This window comes from Macrobrachium nipponense, chromosome 4 (genome assembly GCF_015104395.2).
Source record: "Macrobrachium nipponense isolate FS-2020 chromosome 4, ASM1510439v2, whole genome shotgun sequence".
Lineage (NCBI taxonomy): Eukaryota > Metazoa > Arthropoda > Malacostraca > Decapoda > Palaemonidae > Macrobrachium > Macrobrachium nipponense.
Window position 1 is genome coordinate 62,304,002 of NC_061100.1, and position 22,275 is coordinate 62,326,276.

The 22,275-nt window shown below is 38.8% G+C and overlaps 1 protein-coding gene across 1 annotated transcript in view; it reads left to right on the forward strand.

Moving 5' to 3' along the window:
* The window catches only part of LOC135211378 (neural-cadherin-like), a 480,177-nt gene that overhangs the window by 100,692 nt on the left and 357,210 nt on the right, over positions 1-22,275 (forward strand). The window contains exon 12 of the mRNA XM_064244691.1: positions 21,598-21,712. Within this exon, the coding sequence (XP_064100761.1) occupies positions 21,598-21,712 (115 nt within the window). The remainder of the gene's footprint in view (positions 1-21,597; positions 21,713-22,275) is intronic.

Below are 22,275 nucleotides of genomic sequence, written 5' to 3' on the forward strand. Positions count from 1 at the left end.
GTAATACCATTCTGCATTTACCTTTGTTAGTAATCTTGTAAATAAACCTTTGTTGTGTTAGTGTTTCTTTCTATATTCGTATCCCCAGTTTCAACTGTTAGTGTTGAAAGTTTTTTTTTTTATTTATTTCATATCAAACCTGAAGCGGACCTCTCTCAGAGGCTATAACAGGCTACCAATAGGTATGGATTGCGATGGCTTTCACAGGTAGTGATTTGCCAAATCTAGGTATAGGGCTACCTAGTAGTAAGCCAAATTACTGATTTCTGACAGGCTACATAAAATAATACTTCAGTTACGGAGAGAAGTAGTATTTCTTCTCTCTCTCTGCATTGATAAATTTATTAAGGAATTTTCAGTATTTCCTTTAGGTTAATATCAAAACCATCTTACAATGCTGTGTTCCTTTCCTTACCCTGGGCTTCACCCCCTGGGCCCCCACCTGACTTAAATATGCATCCGTAAGTAAACAGGCAAAGGCGGGGACACAAAAATCTTTTGTATTACTCAGAATAAGTTTCAACAGCGATACAGTCATACAGACTCAAAGAAACTTCACTGAATTGTTAGAGAATGGGATTTCAGTTATCTAATTTTCTGGATCAAAGAGGTTGGTATATCCAAGGCACATGTGTATATTATGTATGTATTGAACATTAGAAACACTATTTATTAAGCTCTCCCTTTTTTTAATGCAGGGAAAACATTCAAATTTCCATTTCATCTTTTAGTGTATGTTCAGTATGAAATTTTGGTCAAAAGCCAAGCACTGAAAACTGTTTGATATTTAACACAAGAAAAATTAATAAGCACAAGGTCTAAATGGACTCCAGAAACAGAGGGAGAAAAAAATAAATAAAAGGGCCTAGAAAAACTATCTGCACCAGCAGGTGATCCTAAGCTACATCTGACAGAAACTATGAATCAGGCACCAGTTACTGGTCCCTAACCCTCCCCTACAGATCAATGCTTAGGTTAGGTTACCTTACTTAATCTTCATGCTAAATTGCAGATTAGGTTCATCTAGTCTGTTACAATTTCCCTTCAGAATTTCAGTATTTCCTCATTTATGCCATCCACTTCAGTTGCCTTTTCAAATTTCACAATTCTACTGCCTTTTAAACCTCCCTCCTCTAAATAGGTCTCGCATTTTCAGTGTTCTTTCTGTTTCATCTATGCAAGTAATCACAGCCCTCTTAGTATCAGTACAAAGTGTAGATTTTATATTGTAGTTTTTTTTATACATTCTCTATCCTCACTTTTTCTTGGGCTACTTTCCCTATTGGTACCCTTGGGTATATAGCTACTTGCTATCTAATCGGGGTGACAGTCTAGTTAGTAATACTACTACTACTACTTATATAATAATCAGTGAGTTTTCCTGAACAATGTTTTATTTTCAGTCAACCTCCGCGTGTATGGGAGAGAGAACCGTTTAGCACCATGCCTAACTCACATGAATCTATTGATATAGGATAGAATTCAAAAGAGTCAGCTGTACAAACTTTATTATTCATGGCTTCTGAACAGTGAGTTAGTTTATCTAAGTCTTTAATGACTGTAAATGATTTCCTATCAGGAGAAATCAGAACATGTCCCGTCAAATTGGATATTACTGTACTTGAGTTATTCGTCATGAAAGTTGGAAACGGTGCTATTTTGTATGATTGCCAAGCATCGGAAGAATCAAAAGGGATAGTGATCATAATCCTATAATTTTCAACGCTGACTGATATTAGGCTATAATAAAACTCTATTTTATGGGCGTCTAATAAAGGAATATAACCTAGTTTCTCCTGTCCGTTCTCCAAAGTTAAAGTTAGATCTTTAATAGGCATAAGGTGTGGAGATAACACACCTTTTGTTGCTAACATAATAGCTTCCACATGGTCCTTTGATTTCTCAATGAAATGTGATATTTTGATACGGATATGATCTATTTTCGAACTATAATAAGCTAACGTAGCCAGCAAGTGTTGAACTTCCATAATCTGATCGATATTACTAGAATGTTCGTTCACCAAACTCATTATTTGATTGATTGAGGATAACTGGCTGCGAAGTTCGGACAAAGCTAATTCAGTTTTGTGTTGCAAAACTCAATTCTTTTATTTTGATTATTTATCTTAAGGCGATTTGAAATTCCTAAGCCTACACTCGCAACAGATCCCAAGATGTTTAGTCCAGCAAGAATAAGCGGGTTGCGACGTTCGAGAGTATTGTGCCGCACAGACCACATCAGCAAGTCCCGAGCAAGTTCCTCTGCCTCAGCGGTTTTATTTTGCAAGTCATAAGATAACATTTCCGCGACGCTTAGGGTTTGAGCTAGCGAAATCTCTGAGTTAGCATGAAAATAACGTTGGTGCATTTCCCTTAACGAAACAGCAAACCTCAACAGGTCATTCTTTAGGTTAAGGACGTCATCCTCAGGCAAAAAGATCGCCTGCATATCCACTTCTATGACTATGTTACTCGATGTAATAAAAATGTCCTGGGTTTTTTCGATAATAGTGCCATGATTAAATTCTATTTCTTTCGTTTTAGCGCTCTTTCCACACGACAAAGATGTCCGAACGAACAATATCACTCCTAACAGTAACAGATTCATTTTGGAAACCTGTAATGAGTAAAATATATGTAATAACTCATGTTAAAGAATATGTTTACATACAAATATGTTAGATTTATATATATATAAATTATTATACAAGTTTCATAAATACAACCATTTTTCCCTCACTCCATCTACCTTTCTTTAGATTCTGATATGTGCCAATGGCACGATTCTCATATCAGTGGGTTGGGATACATTTTGAACCCTAAATCTATTGGCCGTTAATGTTTCTAAAATGTTAAACGGGCCTTCAAACTTAGGTGTCAGTTTGTAATTTAGACCTTTACGTACGTATACTTGTATGGATACCTTATCGCCCACGGCATATGTTCTAGTTGGCTTAGCTATTTTATCATGATTTCTTTTCATTATAATTTGTGCTTATTCTAGATTCTTACGAAGTATATTATATCGACTTATGCTTGCATCCATAACATCCTTTAGAGGATTTGATAAATTGGTTGTAGGCGTTAATACAGGGAAAGGTGTTCTAGCTGGGATACCGTACAGTGCCTCGTGCGGTGTCATTTTAGTAGACACATGATATGAGTGATTAAGTGTGCTTAGTACTGCAGGTATGGCAATGTCCCAGTTGGGATCTGTCCCCCCTAAGGTGACCCTTAAAATGTTTAAAACCTTATGATTTGCCCTTTCCACTAGCCCATTAGACTCTGGGTGATAGATCATGGTATTGATTTTCTTCATGCAAAGGAATTCACACAAGGAGTTAAGGAAATGATTATTAAACTCCCCGCCCGAGTCTGATATGATTGTGTGTGGAATTCCATGTTTACAAATGTAGCACTCGTAAAACTTCCTAGTGCACTCGATTGCGGTTTTTGTTTTAAGCGCTATCAGTTCTGTATATCGAGTCAAGGCATCTATGATTACTAGGAGGTGCTTATTTCCTCTGTCTGACTCGTAAAACCCTGTTAATAAATCTAAATGTACCCTTTCAAAGGGTTGATTTGGCACGGGATAAGCCCCTAGGCTGACAGGTGTCTTCGTGTGCCCTTTGTATTCTTGACAAGTGCGACAATTGGCTATGTGCTTTTTTATATCTGTAAGCATCGTATGCCAATAAAATAAAGATTTGGCTTTCTGTGACATGATGGAAAAACCCGGGTGTCCATGCAGTGGATTTTCATGCAACCATTTTAAGACAGTGGGTATGAGTGAGATAGGTACCACCACCTGGTTGTTATTCAACTGTGGTGTGTTGCGGGTTTTCCTCGTCACGGATCTACACAGGATATTATCTTTGATTATATCATTCTGCTGCTTATATTTTATATATTCTTTCTCCTTTGGATTTCCGTTTAACGCATTTATGATTTTTTCTATTTGCTGATCTTTTCTTTGTTCCGTCTGTAATAGTTCAGCACTCCAGCCCAGATCTTCCTGTTCAGATATAGTTTTAACAATGGGTGTGGAGGTTGAGATATCTATTAATTCAGCTAATGGCTCTGTACAAGATGACGAGGGGTTGCGTGATAATGCGTCAGCAATGATATTTGCTTTCCCAGGTAAATACCCGATCCTCGCGCCAAAGTCTTGGATGATCATATGCCACCGAGTTCGCTTAGGGCTGTGACTAAAGCCTTTAAAGAAGTCCGTTAGGGGTATATGATCAGTGAGAACCTTGACGGGATAACCGTATATTATGAACTTAAAATGCACTAGTGAATTAACAATAGCGAGCCCTTCCTTGTCTATTACTGCATATTTACTTTCGGAAGGTCTCAGTTTACGTGAATAAAAAGCTATAGGGAAAAACTGTTTATCATATTGTTGAAGCAATACACCACCTACTCCTAGGTCTGAGGCGTCTGTTGCAATAAAGAATTCTCTACCGAAGTCAGGAAATTTCAAGATAGGGGAACTACACAGTTCATCTTTCAATGTATTGAACGCCTGTTGATGTTTTTCAGACCATATGAAATCTACGCCCTTCTTTATAAGATCGGTTAGGGGAGCGGCTATGATGGAGTAGTTCCTAATGAATCTCCTGTAGTACCCGCTACACCCTAGAAATTGCTGTATTCCCTTGACGTTTGTAGGTATCGGGAAGTTACGGATAGCCGATACCTTATCATGGACTACTTTAAGACCTTGACTAGGCACCGTGAAACCTAAATAGACTAGTTCTGTTTTAAAAAATTCACACTTACTTATCTTTACCCTTAGGTTATGCTGCCTTAGTCTTTGTAGCACTAACTCTAATTTACGTAGATGTTCTTCTAAGATATTAGAAAAGATTACTAGGTCGTCCATATAGGCATGTAGGATATCTCCTAACAAGTCTCCAAACACAATGTTTATCATTCTAGTAAAAGTTATAGGAGCACAATGTAAACCAAAAGTCATACGCAAAAGTTCATAATGTCCCCTGGCTGTGCTGAAGGCAGTGTACGGGATACTCTCTTCTTCCAACGGAATCTGATGGAAGCCTTTTAGTAAGTCCAAACTGGTAAAATATTTGTTCTGACCTAGTAAAGATAGAATATCGTCAGTACATGGCACTGGGAATCGGTCAGGGATTGTTTCCTCATTTAAGCGACGAAAATCGACGCATATCCGCCAAGTTCGATCTTTTTTCGGTATTACTATTAACGGAAAATTATAAGGGCTGTTTGATTTCCTAATGACTCCTTCTTTTAGCATTTTACCTACTTCCTCAGTTATCTCATTCTGGAATTTCATAGGAATTCCGTACGAAGGTACATAGATTACTTTCTGTTTGTCCTTTAGCCTTATTTGATGCTCGATGACATCCGTTTTTCCTAAGGTTCCATCCGTAGTGGAAAAAACATCTTGATATTCAGTTAAAAGATTCAAAAATTTCTGCTGAATTTCTTCTTCTTGAATGTCCTTATTGATTTTATTTTTTATAGATTGCAAAAGGGATTCATCCGCAACTGATTGAGCGTGATTGATCTCAGCTACGGTAAGAATGCGATGTTTATAAACTTCCACATCCAAGATATGTTGATTTTTGTGGATTACTAAAGTGGTATTCAAATGATTACAGACTTCGATGTTACATTGTTGTTGTGAGCCGACTGTATAAATGGCTTTTGTGACAGATAATCCGTGTGTTTTCAGAGTGTCGGAAAGGATTAACATTTCAGATCCCGGCAAGGTTTTCTTTACACGCACTAATATGTTCGAAGTTACGTTCGGCTCGAGAGTTTGCGTGCAAGCTGATATTACGGGTGAGCGAGAATTCTGTTGGGTCGCATGGATTATTTCTTGGTTCACGAGACAAGTGATTGGTTCTTCGATATATGTGACTACACTTTCTGTCTCCTTATTATCTAAAACTGATTTTAGGGTATTAGAAGACTTATAGAATTTTCCTTTGACATACACGCCGTGTTTTGCAGGGGCTAATGTAATGTTTTGATTGGTCATAGACGGTTATCCGATAATTACTGCGGGATACATATTAATGTTTTGTACAACAATAAAGGTATCGGAAAACGTGCGCCTACCGACCTTGTACTGAACATGAGTTACTCCTACCACATTTAATTCATTATTTCCTATACCCGAGAGTCTTACTCCGGACTTCTCAATAGGGAAGTTTGAAAAGAGTAAATGATGAGTCCTCAAATCCATATTACGTGGACTACCAGAATCAAAGAACAAAGTAAATGACTTATGGTCCAAATTTACTGCATGTAAGGTTGGTCGTAACTCATCTTGACTTATAATTGCATGAATTTGTTGCAAATCTATGGGAACCTGCACAGATTTTTTGAATTCGGCCGTGTGTTTCATAGGAAAATCGATTGCCTCACAATGATCTGATAAATGATTAAACTGATTATTTGATACAAAAGATGTTGATATGGATGACCCAACATCGTCCTCTCCCCCTCTGGAGCTCACTACGTGGTATTTGCTTTGTTTTGCACACTCGGAAAATTCGCTTGACCTTGCAAGTTCTGGCTAGACGGCCCAGGAACAGAGGTACCTGAAGCACGATTTGTTTGTTTCTGCTGTTGAGCAGCATTACCGTTTGCTTGTTTCTTTTTATAGTACTGAGGACCCTTCTTTTTGTTTTCATTGGCAACTGTTTGCGTGTTTTTAGGATTCTGCTGTTGATTCCGCGAGAAGCAACGATTATATGAATGAGTGGAACTATTATGTATTGAACAAAAACGCGTCCGACAGTCTGAAATCATGTGACCTGGTCGTTTACAGTTATAACAAACCATCCCTGCAGCTTGATTATTATTATGGACCACGTTTACTTGTTGTGGTTTATTCTCATTTTTTGCAAAAACTTGAGTAAGCAAGGGATCAAGGTCAGTACATTTAGACATGTGTTTTTTGATTTGTTTATACACATCTAATTCCGTACTGTTGGGCTGCAGCTTTTTGTCAAAACACCGCACTAAAGCTTCAGGCAACATGGCTGTAATGCTCGTGAGGTATATGAGACGGATAAAATCTTTCACGGCGATTCTGGCACTTGTAACCCACCCGAAGTTACTTAAACTTACTTGATATTCATTTAGCCGGTCGGCAATTAGCGTCGCCCGCTCGACAACATTAAGCTGAGTCATAGAGGCTTGATTAAGGATATTTCTTAAAGCCAGTACTACGTCTAAAGCCTCTTCACCGCCATACACGGCACGTAACCTAATTTTGAACTCGTCCCATGTAGCCGCCTCTTGGAAAGAAACACCTCTTAGATATGCACTTGCGTCTCCTTTAGCAAAGTCTATGAAGCTTTTGGCTTCCTGTAATTGTACAGCTGGGTCTGTGATGCTTTTTGCATTTAAATGAGTGTCTACAGATGAGATCCATGCCTCAACATTTTGAGGCAGGAACCCATTGACCCGACCTTGAAAAGGGACAATTGCTGACCTCGCGCTAACGAGCGTCACAACATTCGGGTTGCCAGCCGCAGTAGTTGCCATGTTCACTTTTACTTTTTTCTTATCACTCCTATTCCTTGTGGTCCTATCAAAATATCTATAAGAATACACTCGACCACTACGTAAACGCATATGCAATATACTGTATAAATGTGTTGCAAGTAATAGGAAAATCCCCCAAAAGATACTATTAATACAGGTAATTTGATAAAGATATTATACAGAGAACTCCTGGAAGAAAAAGCGATTAGCAACAACGAGAAAAAAAAAGTCTGCTGGCGAGAGCTCGTAGTTGAAGATTGATTCCTGTAATGAATGAAGATTAAGACTATATAACTCACCCCCAGAATACTGGACGATCGACTCTTGATGAACAAGACTTCACTGAGAAAAACCTGAATAGATAAAAGTTCTACTTAGCTCTGGTTTATATGGGGATAGATTGTTGACATCCAATGACGTCACAGCCTCCCTCTCCTTCTCTCGCGTCGGAAGTCACTCGATGTCGTGATGACGTCACAGCCTCCTCTCTTCCTCGCGTCGCTTCCTCTTGGCCTACTCTCCACGTCCTTGCTTGTGATCACGCGTTGTTTCCTTTATTTGTTTCTTCTTTCTGTTGATGTTTGAGGCTGCTCCGCATCCGGTTTTGATTCTTGGAGATATGTGATAACAGTCACTCAAACGTCGATGTTGATGCTTGTATTCTTCTCGATGAAGGACATATCTTCGTCTTCATAGAATGTTTACAGTTGCGTTGATTGAAGATCCCGTTTCCTCAGTTTATTATTGACTTATTGCTGGGCCCTGATGATTGAAATTCTTCGGTCGGCTGATATGGTTCTTGTTAAAGTTAGTCTTCTGTATCGCTGCCACCATTGTAATTTCTTCCGTTTTGGCGAAAGACTGGTTGTCTTTTCTTACGACTGTAGTTCGTAAGCATTACTGGTTCCTCTTTTCTTCTCTCCTACGTTGTATCTTAGTAAAGTGGTTCTTCTTAGAGTAAGGGAGATGATTCAAACGGAGAAGTTGATAACAGTAAAACAACTTTATTTCTCAACTCCATTACAAGAGAGATAGTTCGGTCATGAGACCGTTCCGTTTGATCACTAGAATAGAACTGAATTCTTAAAGCACCACGTCAATAGCGAAACATTAGCTATCTCAGTGATTCACATAAAAAACATATGTAGTCCGCCGGCTCGGAAGTTACAAGTTTCCGGCGCAGGTTAACAGGTCAACCGCTTCCCATGGAAGGTGTTATGAAAAGTTAACAAATGCATGAATCGATGATGTTTTCAAACAAATGTAAACCTGGCTACTGCAGGCATTGCACAGCGTGATCTAGATTTGTGATAGTCACGTAGGACGCTCCTAATTCACCAATGACCCCTCAGGTCATGGATTCTATTTACAGATATATAATTATCTGTTCAAATAATGTTATTTATTACATTAGGCTCGGACAGCTACCATTTAAGCCTTGAATAACAAAAGTTACTTTAAACATGGTTTCTTAGGAGTGTGCTCGTAACATATTTAGATATAATCATAACAAGTGATTAAATGCATAAAAAGGTTGTGTTACATACCCTTTTTGGACATATTCATAAATAAAGAGAAATGCATGGAAAATTTAGATCCATGTTTGATAATAATGATTATTAGGTACCAAAAAAAATAAAAAGGTTAACATGTATGCATGAAGATTATGGTAATAGGTAACCTGATTAAGAATAGCGGTTACTGGGCAAAATACAAACATGATCATGGATAATTGTTAAAGAGTACTTGTCACTCCTTGTAATATATAAATATAATTGTACAATTGTATAATAGTATAAGTGTGCACAGATATAGATTCCAGGTACGTACACGCACCAATAGTTTGATACATAGGGCTTCAATATTTTATTAGGTGCCCGAAAAATACTTTTAGGAGTATATTGATATATATATTGGGCTACAATATTTTATTAGGTGCCCGAGAGATACTTTTAACTGTTCAAAATGCAAAGGCTTGGAGTCTTTCTTGTCCTACATATTGCCAGCGTACAGACCGCTTTTCACACACAACACAATTCCAGACAATTTTCCTAGGCACCAGGTGAAATGGCCAGTTTTAGACGGCCCTGAATGTATACGCTTTTAACACAACAGGAGTTTCGTCTGGACGCAGCAAAACGTTCCCTTGAAGATCCTTCTGTGTTCGCCTCAACCTACGCCAAGCAAAGATGTTAACGGCGATATTCAATATTGCCGTAACACCAAACACGGCCAGCAGCACGTAGTAACGAAGATTTTCTCCTCCTGCATAAGTCGGTAACGTGTGGTCCATCTCAGCCAGTTGCGTCAAACGATGAGCCACCCGCGCGTTGTATGGGAGAGGTAGTGATGGGATAATTGTAGTCGCCCAGGTGTAGTTCGATCTGCAAACACTTAGGCGAGACCACGGTCCAGAGAGGGCGAGACGAGAATTCCTGATAATTGTTACTATGATAATCGGGAATCTCGCCGAATGCTCGAATTCCTCGGAATTTCTGGCGTCTCAGTAGTGTTTTTGTTTTCCTGTAATTTCCAAACACACTGTTGAGATAGACATTCCTGGTAATTGCTATTATGAACTCGGGAGTCTCGCTAAGCCTTTAATTCCTGGAATTTCTAGTGTTCGAAGGAAGTACTGCTGCCGAAGGAAGAATATCTCGGGAGGGGCTCGGCCTGGATGGACCTGACGGTCTGTCGCCTCAGTTGTGGTCACCCCTGGGATAGGGCAGGCAATAACAGTCAATCCTTCTAGCAGTGTACGGCGCTGCCAGCCTCAGCCAGTACGGTTGGCTCTCTGAGATAGTTCGGTCGGGCATTGGCTCTCCTCATCTGCGATGATTGACTACTAAATCAAATCTCTGCCCGGCAGTCACAGACTTAGGTCTCTGGTTGGCTGGAATTTTCACATACATGTATGACCATCTCTCCTTCATCGCCCTTTGTCGTTGCTAGAATTTTCAGACAGAGATATCTCACTAGACTCGTTATCATCTTTCTGTTTACCTCACGGTAACAGAAGTCTGTAGCCTAGTCTTCTGCTTCATAGCACCTGCCGCTGGGATGACACAGAATGATTTCTTCAGACAATCTGAGTTTGTCTTCTAAAATACATCTTGTAATTCATAGGTATGCAATTATTCTTTATTCACCCCGAATTGTAGATGAATAACAAAAGATTTTGCCTGTACCCCGCCCTGCCAGCTCTGCTTCCAAAGTAAATAGAAATGTCCTCCCTGATCTAGCCCATGATAAGCGGTTCTTCAGGCAGTACAATCCCTGTGTTTTCATTACTGAAAGACGCTCCGCTTTCAATGCAACTCCTATTTCTCACCGAACAGCAATGAAATAGCGGTTTGGCGTTTTCAGCCCTCTGTAAAACAACAGGGATTAAAGCCGTCTTCACTGGTTGGTGTCATCGATGGGACTTCTTTCTATGTTCAGAATCTTGAGAGTTGACTTCTCTCGATTCAACTGTGAAGATGTAGGTCCACATTCACCTTAGTCTTTCAGTAGCATATAGTATTGTTTCTCCTTAGTTGAGATTCAACTAGTACTATGAGAACTTCTGTCTTGCCATCAGGGACCTCTGTCTCTAGAAGGCAATTGACTATCGTCTGATGGGCGCATGCCTTGAGAGAATCACCATCTCGTCTCCCAACATTGGTGGCGACCAAGATAGATGATTCGTATAGTTTCTCGGCATAACCCTGCAAAAGGCGAGTGTCATGTGACTACGTCTCGGATGCATGACAGCTCACACCGAGCACAGTCAGTCGGCAGCTGTTGAAGTGTCCGGGATCGTCATGAGCTACGGTGTGGACTTTGTATTGGTTGATCCAGATCAGTCATTATTTTGTCCTATTGGCGTGTTGCTGTACCCATAAGGATCGACACCCACCTTGAAGTGTCGGTGTCTTTATCCGCTGTGGACTGCCATTGCAGAAGCGTCCGATGACACGTCTTTCTCCGAATATTACGAGGCCATAAGAGACTTCTCTGTCCAAAGAATATGTCGGACAGGAAGATAGATAAGGTTTCATTGCGACCATATTTATCTTTCCCTTTGGGCCTGCCCTTGGTCCTTGGAACCTCCTTTCCTTGGACTGGTGGTGGATGCTTGCAGGTTCTGTTTGCTTACCCAGCTCCTTCAGGAGGACAAGTTGCATCTAGCCTATGGTGTGCAGTTCTAGAGGTAAGAAGGATGCGAGAGTGACTGGCCTCTCCACCTTCCGTACCTCGTCCTTCCACTCCCCTTCCTTCGGGTCGAGGAAAGGAATCGAACTTACACTGGCTGGTCAGGCGATTGATGCGGTAAGCCTACACATAGAGCATCCTTTTTATGTTTCTTATCAGAATCATAGAAGCAATCCCGCTCCTTCCTCTAGCAAGGGGAGGAAGGAGACTGGCAATAATGCAAACCCTTCCCAGAACTTTGCTTTAATGCCTCCGACTCTAATGTTCTTCACAGACCATTTTCGGATGAGTTACGATTCCTCACTCATTTAAAAAAGGCCCGGAAGTCTGACTCTTGATCATGCAGCTCCTATATTCCGATCAAGTTGTCAGAGGCAGGGCACTCCTCTTCGTTCTTATGACCAGGAGGAGTAGCCTAGGTGTGCCGAACTCCAGTCAGTTCTAGAGGCTCACTCATATTCCTCCTACCAATCAGTGAGTCTTCCTTATGTAAAGGACTGAGGGTTTGTATATCGTGTAGGAACAAATCACAATTTTTGGAAGTAAATTGTATTTTTCCTGACTATACAGACCTGAGGTCCTTTACATATACAGTAGTACCTCGAGATACGAAATTAATCCGTTCCGAGGCGCCCTTCGTATCATGAGGTTTTCGTATCTTGGACCACATTTTACATGTAAAATGGCTAATCTGTTCCAAGCCCTCCAAAAACACCCCATTAAATTTCATAATAAAGCTAAATTGACCTATAAACAATGAAATACTACAACAATTTGGACCATTCAATACCTAAATTAAGACTAAAAATGCAAAACCTGTAAATAAAGTGTATATTAGTGTACAAGAAATATTATTACTCTAACGTAAAATGTGGAAGCTTACCTTTCGAGTGAGGCTACGTACATACGTAACTATCCAAGGAAGATTGCTTCTGCGCACTTTTCACAATGTTCCTGTGTGAGCCTTTTCGGGGGGTGTCTTTTACAAATGATTGCACTTTATGAAAAGCTGCTTTAATTTCTGCCGTTTTTTTCTTCTTTTTTTAATTTTTAATTTTTTTTTTTTTCTTTTTTTTTTTTTTTACTTTACGTAGGTTTTTTTTTTTTTTTATAAAGAATTTAAACTTTCTTTTTTTTGCACCTCATGACTCTGTTGACCCTGGTGTCCATCAAAACCCTGTTCAACCAAATGCTCTCTCTGCAACTGATTTGGGTACTGAATGTTCGGCTGCTGACCTTCAACATAAACTGAAGTGCCTTGATTATACGTACACTACATACTGGTATGCATGTTGGAAATGATTGGTCTGCACCCTCTGTTCAGCAGGGAGTGGAGATTCTACCAACCTTGCAAAGTTTCCAGCTATCCCATGAGAGAGACCTTGATCACTTATCCCATGTGAGAGATCTTGGTCACTTTTTTTTTAAATATTACGTACACTTTGACGATCCCGAAAATGAATACCGCGTGCGTACTATAACAATGCTGGTACCGAGTGGCCGAGCCACGCCACCACGTGTACATAGTAGATGCATGATGGGAGGGACGCTGGCCAATAGGAGAGAAGGATTTCATGGCCGCGACTAGCATCAGGAACCAATGGGAGAGCAGGAGGATGGTGGCGAGTCTACTAGTACGTATACTAAGATGGCGGAGCGCGGCGCGATTTTAAAAATTGTTATCCGGGCGAATCTCGGACTTTCAGAAACCTTTCGTATCTTGAAAACTTTTGTATGTAGAGCTGTTAAATTTTTCGTATTGGCTTTCGTATCTCAAGTTTTTCGTAAGTTGAGCCTTTCGTATCTCGAGGTACCACTGTATGCCCACCTCATGCCACCCCTCAATCTCAACCTGGCATACTGGCCTACCCGCCTGCCACACACTAGTACTGCCTAACCAACCTTATTCAAGAATTTAACGTCCGTAATTCCAGCTACGCCAAAAGTAATTCCTTATGTAAAGCACCTCAGGTTTGTATAGTTAGGAAAAATACAATTTACTTCCCAAAATTGTGATTTTATGTATGCAACTTACCAAGTATTTACAACGCTATAGTTTCTAAAAACATCGGCAGCTAGAATTTTTGAAATTCGCGGTAGCGCTAGTTTGTTTTGGTCAGGTGATACCCCCTGCCCACTATCGGTGGAGTGAGGAACCAACACCATACGAAAATCAGTTGTTTCTGCCGGCTGGTACTGTCAACAGTTTCAGTAGTCAGCAGAATTTTTGGAATTCTTTACCGCCGCCCATTGTTGGAGTTATTTGGTGAAGTAATCTAAATATTGGTAGCTTTTGTTTTCAGTGATTAGCTATTTAGGAATTCAAATAGTTTTAATTATTTTTGCACTGAAATTCACTAGTTTTGAATTGGTCTACATAATGTCAGACAGTAGTGCATCTGGGATTAGGTATTGCAGTAAAGGCTGCAATACTAGGATCGCTAAAGCTGGTAATGATCCACATTCAGTTTGCACAGGTTGTAGGGGACAGACTTGTACACCAGATCAAACATGTGGGTAATGTATTAATTGGGATCAAAGAACTTGGAAGATCTTGACTAGTTACACGAACAAGTTAGAGAGAAATAAAAAGAGAAAAGCGGCTTCTAGAGCTAAAGCAAAAGCTTAGTTAGTCAGGAATTGTCTAATGATAATTTGTCTCTTTCTGAACCTTCCCCACCACCTGTCATTCCCAGTCCTAATCTTGGCTTTCTCACAACCATACCCGATGTTGTGGCCAATTTAGAGGCAAGAGTAGATCAGAAATTTTTGATCATGCTCCAAGCAATGGAGAAATTAGGAGCGTCCATGAAAACCCTAATGAACAAGGCAAGTGGTGAAGTGGATGCAAGTGCAAACTCCTGTCAAACTCCCCAGAACCTGGGAGGAGGCATACTGATAGCCCAAGGGAGGAATTGGTGTTCTGTGCACTTATTTTGGGTTAGTGAGCAGCCCTCTATAAGTTATGTCAAGGGCTTGTTGCCCATTGGTGGATGGTGTCAACTTTAGGAGCAAGAAACTTCTACTGAATCAGTGATTCAAGTTAGCCAACTCTGTCAACAGTATTCTAAAGGACAAGGACCTGTTGCTTCTTCTGGCACAATTTCTATGCATTATATTGTTAATTCTCTATATCCCCATTCTTATCTAGTGATGTTTGGATGATAATTATGCATGCTTGTCGGTCAAGATGAATAGGCATGTGCTGCTTGAAGAATTTTAGGCCTGAAGGAAACTTCCTATATGGTAATGGCTTTTCCTCTTAAGGAAACATGGCCTCACTGGTTATTTTCAGATAATTATGCTTTATTAATGTGCAGTTTCAGCGTAAGAATTATATACGACTTACAAATAAAGTTAATTAAATTTGTAAGCAATCCAGAACCAACTTTGGCTCCAAGACTGTAGGAGGGACTCTGTAACCAAGAATTGTCCATATTGTTCTTAAACCTAAGTCCAGGTTTTGGTCTTTTCCCTCTGTCATGCAATACAGAGTTTAACTAGTGTCATTACTCTTTCATGCAACATAGAATGGTCAACACTACACCTGGTAAAACTTTTTAGATGTCAGGACAGTGGAAAGGCATCAGGATGCTTAGCAGTTTTATTCCCTGTCAGAAACAAAGTCTTAGTAGGAAGTTTGCTGCTTTGAGTGCATGAAACAACATATTGGTTTGATCATTCAATCTGTGGAAGGACAGTGTTTTAGCTATTAGGGATTCCAGAAGAACAAACTGCCTACGAGGGCCTTTACATCTGTAAGTTTGGCACTTGGTGTGGATTTAAGCAGCACTCATTAAGACTTAATAGCATGTAGATGAACAGGGACATCCAATGATTACTACTACTTTGTTGGCCCTCAGGCTTGAGCAGTGGATGTTTCCTTAAATTTGGCCTAATTCAGACTCATAGGCCTGCCGCTCGTATCTACTCTGAATACTATTGAGCAATTTCAAGTTCAAGAATTGCTTAGTGTCTCCTGTAGAGCCCTTGTAGCCTCAGGGCAAATGATTTTCAGAATTTCCAGTGCTCTGGGTAGGTGTCTCATTCTTCCGTTGAGAAGAAATCAACTCTACTACACAATTCCATATACTTCTATTAACTTAGCATCTCCTGAACTGCTTGGAGATGTTAGAATGTCGCCTCTCAATAATAAGATTTTCAAGTTGTTATAGAATCTGTCCTTCATTTAAAATTGCCAAGGCCTGTTGTCAGAAGCAGTGGTCTGTGTATTGCCGAGGGTGCCATACCTAGACGAATTTTCAGCTCCTGGAGCCTTGTAGATGTCAATGTTTTCTGTTTAGAGATAATAAGACTTTTCACTGTCTACTTCCAAAGTTATCGTTCCATATGTACTTTCCTCGGTATTGCATCAAGTACTTTTAAATCTTGCTGAGGACCAGCACTGTAAGGTGCTGAGATTGAAGCCCCTTCATCTCTATATCAGTCTCTCCCTGGAGTTTAGATGTCGGTCTGAAATTTATCTGAATTCACTGTAAAACTTTTTATTTAGCAGTAGCAGTGGTTAATAAGTAAATTTATTGTCAGCACCCTTCATTAAGCTGGTGTAAAGGGAATGCTATTTTAGCTTTCTGTCGTAGAGCTGAGGCTGATGTTAAGGCTATGCGTTACAGTGCCCTGTAAGAATTCCAATGTAACCCCTTAGTGTGGAAGAAGAGGAAACTTCTCTATCCTGTTGGGGCATTTAAATTTAAAGGTTAAACCTTGAACAATTTTATCATCCTTTTAGAAACCTTGAACATCTTTGTCAAGGGTGAATGCTGGAAGAGGCAAAGTTAACCTTTGGTTTTGTGGTTTTAAGAAACATAGATGTCAATGTCAAAGGTTAAGCCTGGAAGAGGCAGAAATCATCCTTTTGTTTTGTGGTTATAGAAAACCTAGCTGTCTTTGCCAATGGTTAAGCTTGAAGGCAAAGGTAACTTTTTGTTTTGTGGTTTTAGAAAATCTAGAATGTATTTGTGAAGGTTAAGCCTGTAAGAAGCAAAGTTAACCTTTTGTGTTGTGATTTTTAGAAACTTTTAAAGCCTTTGCCAATGGTTAAACTTGAAGGCAAAGTTAACTTTCTGTTTTGGGGTTTTAGAAAACCTAGATTGTATTTTTGAAGGTTAAGCCTGGAAGAGGCAAAGTTAACCTTTTGTGCTGTGATTTTTAGAAACTTTGTCAAGGAACACAAGGTCCTCTGTAACTTATTTGGATAGGCTTGTGCATGAGAAATAGCTCCATATCTTCTACATTAATTGAAGTTAAACATTCATAATGTGAGCAGCACTTGCAACTTCATTTAGTGTTAAGTCATTTGTTGCTCCAGAATAGGATTGATGTGGCACAGTAGAAGTACAATTCAGTTTTTACCCGCTCACTACCCTAAGTATACAGAATTGTTTGAAAACAGTAAAGCCCTTAATCCACTACTAGTAGTAGTAGGTAGTCTTTTCCTGAATGAAAAAAGACCAATTCTTTAGGCTCTTTTGTTTAAATCCCTGGTTTTAATATTTTGGGGAGCGTGATGGTACAAATTTTGTATAGGAGCGTACCTTTATGTCTTAAAGGTATTTATTTCAAGTAACTGTCGTTTTATAGGGCTTTTAGACCCAGGCACAGGGGTCCCTCGTAATGCTTGCGTTTCATTCTGATTGAATTGAAGCAGTTTTATTTTCATTCTGACTGAATTGAAGTGGTTTTCTCTGCAAGGCTGCTCTTTGCTGCATATGTATGAGAGCCTTGCTCCCTGAATGGAATCCAACTTCTGGTTGTAGTAAAATCCACCAAGGATTCCAGATCAGGTGAGAATGCTTTGGGTTTCGTGCAAGAAACCTTTAGCTCGAATGGCTGAGCAGAATTCTGTCTAGCTGCACTACCCACCATCGTCTTTTTAATGTGGGACTCAGCTAACTTTAACAGTAGGTAAGATTCATCTCAAATGATATAAATTTTCATAATAAAATTTATTATTTGGATACTTGCCTACTGTTAAAGTAGACCCAGCCAGCCTCCTCACAACTTGTGGGCTGTCAAGGAGAACTCTAACAAGAGCTAAAACATTCGAAGCACTCCTGGTGGAGAACAGGTAAATTAGACAGTCATCAGGGCAGCCAATCTATTTTTTGTTTGAATGCTGACTCACCTAATCGGCGGGGAGATATAGCTAACTTTAACAGTAGATAAGTATCCAAATAATAAATTTATATTTTTATGATATACTTACTTCTGCAGGACACTGGCTCTTGCGTTGGCAGCCCATTATAATATAATTCTTAAACAAGTGTTTCTGAATAATTTATATTAGACATCATAAGTAAAGGTCTAAATAATGGTTTTATGATTTGACCTGAACCACACGTCCAGATAGCTATGATTTAACTTGAATCACAAGTTGTATTCAAATTTTTTACCACCATTTTCATCTTGCAAGTAAACCGTCATGTCTTTCTCAGGGTGTCAGTGGTAGTTCCTGAATAAATCTTTTTCTATGTTAAAAATCTTTATCCTTTATCCTTTCAGTCAATTCTAATAATCTAGAATAAATTACCTATTTTTAACCCTAGATTGCTTTTGCCATTGAATATTTTTTTCAGGATGAACCAGAAAATAGATAGATAAAATAAATCCATTAAGTCCTTTTAAATGCAAAATGTAAGTTATATTTTCATATTTCATTAAGTCAATAAGAAGTGTATTTTCATTTTCTTGGTATTGGGTACAATTTACCTAGCACATACAGCTGCTAGCTCTCTAACAAAAGCATTCTTGGGTAAAGGATTCTTAAATAATGCTAGTATTAAGATTATAGATTTATTGTTATTAAAGTGCAAATCACCGGAACTGAGGGTTTCTTGCACTACTTCAAACCTAATTAACATAAAACAAATACATAATCTATCTAAACCTAAAAAAGCTGTCAGGAATGTGGGTCCTACGTTGAGCTCCTTGGATAATGTCAGCCCTTTCAATGATACCCACATCAGGTTCACCAGGATCATCCAATTCAAGATTTTCTTCATCTTGTAATGGTATTATGCTTGTTAGTGCACAATTATGAGGGACTGCACAAGCAATTATGATGTTCTTAGTATTATTCAACGTTGTTCTGACTGGTATTAATAACACTGCAAACCTTTTTTTAAGCAATTTATGGCACATTCTATAAGATTGAGAGTTTTGATGTGCACAGCATCATAACGTCTTTGCTTAAGTGTATTGCAAGCAAGAAATGGTGTCATTATATAAGGATGGCATGGATAACCACTGTCTCCCAACAAAAAACCTCTATACATGCCAGACTCCAGGCTCTTTGCTAGTCTTGAAGTAGAAAATATTCTGGAGTCATGAGCACTGCTTGACTAATTTACAATTACATTAGTGAATCTCAAAGAAGCATCACATACAACCATGGCATTTATAGAAAATATTTTTTTTCTGCACCTGTACAATACTGCATAAGGACCTCCCTGGTCTCTTTATAGGTATATGTGCACCATCCACACAGCCTATCACACCATGCATTCCAGCTACTTGTGAAAACTCCATCATTTTGTTCTCATTCTGTGGAGTTGGGTATTTGATAAATTCTTGTGCAAGGGTGGCAATAGCAGTTTAAACATCCTTAAGGCACCTTGACACACTACTATGGGCCATATCTGAACAACTCCCAATGTCTACTGGAAATTTCCAGTAGCCATGTAACTTGGGGTTACCAAAAAATTGATTGCGTGGAGAAATTAGTTGTCCTGGTAAAGAGATAAGAGAAAAACACAATTGTAATATTCTGCATCCCTATTACTGTCATTAACCAAACTTTTCATAACTAAAATAGTAAAGTATCTATAAACACAACAGGAAGGAAAACAGTTCAGGCTGGAAAAAGGAAATTAGTTTGTTAAATTCATAAAAGATATAAGGAGTAATATGATCATGACTGAAAAAAACATTGTCCAGGAAAACTCACTGATTATTGAATTATTATTATTAGTAGTATTATTACTAACTAGACTGCTACCCAAGGGTAGCAATAGGGAGAGCAGCCCAGGAAAAAGTGAGGATAGTGTATGTATAAAAAGAAAAAAAACCTACAATATAAAATCTACACTTTGTATAGATACTAAAAGTGCTGTGATTACTTGCATAGATGAGACAGGAAGAATGCTGAAAATGCGAGACCTCTTTAGAGGAGGGAGGTTTAAAAGGCAGTAGAAGTGTGAAATTAGAAAAGGCAGTTGAAGTGCATGGCATAAATGAGGAAATGCTGAAATTCTGAAGGTTAATTGTAATAGACTAGATGCACCTAATCTGTGATTTAGCATGAAGGCATTCTGTGGGGGAATGTTAGGGACCAGTAACTGGTGCCTGATTCATAGAGTTGCTGTCAGATCTAGCTTAGGATCAGCTGCTGGTGCAGATAGTTTTTCTAGGCACTTTTATTTCTTTTTTTTTTTTCCTTTTCCTCTTTCTGGAGTCCATTTTTACCTTGTGCTTCGTTATTCTTATGCTTATTAATTTTTCTGGTGTTAAATGTCAAACAGTTTCAGTGCTTGGCTTTTGACCAAAATTTCATATTGAACATAAACTAAAAGATGAAATGGAAATTTGAATGTTTTCCCAGCATAAAAAAACGAAGGAAAAGCTTAATAAATAGTGTTTCTAATGTTCAATACATACATAATATATATACAAGTGCCTTGGATATACCAACCTCTTAAGTCCAGAGTAATACAAAAGAGGATCTATTTGGTTTATGTGTCGCCGCCTCTGCCTGTTTACTTACGGACGCATATTAAGTCGGGGGTGAAGCCAAGGCTAGGAAAGGAACACAGCATTGTAAGATGGTTTTGGTATCTAGCTATTAACCTAAAGGAAATACTGAAAATTCCTTAATAAATTTATCAATGCAGAGAGAGAAGAAATACTTCTCTCCGTAACTGAACTAGAATTTTATATAGGCTGTCAGAAATCAGTAATTTGGCTTACTACTAGGTACACCTAGATTTAGCAATTCACTACCTGTGAAAGCCATCGCAATCCATGCCTATTGGTAGCCACTACCATAGGCAATTAGCTTCATACTTTTTTTTTTTAAAAGGCTTGGGCAACCTCATTTTAGTGTCACATGGAACCTAGCCTAGTCATTTACACTGCACCATACTTTCTAATTTATTATAAACAGCCTTCGTGGAATTTCACGCTTGTATCACCAGGCTACTTTTGAGCTTCAAGTGGCTGTACTGATTTTAACTTTCTTGGGGAATATAACACTAACGCATTAAGATTAAGAGATGTATACCAATTAAAAACGTAATTCTGTATTGAAAAGGAAACTCTAAACACGTCAACGAAGCCTATTCGTTTCAAGATCTTTGTTGTGCTGTTATTCAGGTCTTTTTACCAGAAATTGTTTCATATTTTCGATAGACATTGTGGGTGAGTCACTTTGGCAAATGTATTTTAATGCAGAGTTGAAATTTACATTCTTTCAATTCTGCCATCGCAAGGGGGTATGCGACGCCTCCCGCACTATGGTTCCAAAATTACATTGTTAAATGCATATGATTTCTGGATATGGCCATATGTCTTTTCTGACAGACCGGATACTTTTCATTACCAGCTTTAATTGGATTATTTAAGGTAAGAAAATAATAATCGAAAAGGGTTTAGTAATTCATCCTCTTTTAGATACGTTTATTGAGATGATCTCCCTCAGTTAAGTCTTAATAGATATTAAATAACAATGTATTAGACATGCGTTAAAAATTATCATCACTTCATGTACTTCTCTCATGATAAAATTTTAATATGATGGTTCTGAATCTGTAAATCTAAATCCGATATTTCTTGTATCCACAGACGGCAGGACCATTCGGAAATGTGTCACGAAAGCACAGGTGTGACTGTGTTTGTCGCCACTAGGAATCTGGATTTTGAAACTGTACAGGAATACGCTCTGACGCTCCAGATAGTTGTGAGTATCTACGCGTCTTTTTTTTTTTTTTTTTTTTTTTTTTTTTTTTTTTTTTTTTTTTCTCTTTGTGCGTACAATTCTTTACCTTTCGCCATGACAGAGTGGGTGATCATACTCGGTTTTTTTCCATCTGTCCACCCGTCCGTCTGTGGTGTTTGCGCATGGTAATACTGCATCCCAGGTTTTAAATAGTTATGCTATTAGTAAGTTTTAGGTAAATAAAAGGATATCTGGGTGTACATTTGCACCGGAAAAGTGTTTTGATAATTTACTGTATGCGAATTACACTGTTAATATTCAAAATGGGATATTGTTATTATTGTTAAATGTAAGCTGCCTATTCGGGGTGGGGAATGGAACAGCCAGACGCAGTGCGGGGTAAAAGTGCTAAAAGCACTTTAGAAAAATTAAAAGTATATACTAATATACTTACGTGTAATGAAGTAACACATAGCTTAGTAGCAGGGTAGGTGTGGTCCAATAAAGTTGGCATCTTGCCGTAGCGAACAGCAAGAGAAGCAATTTCCTCACCATCCCAAAAAGGCAGCTTACATTTAACAATA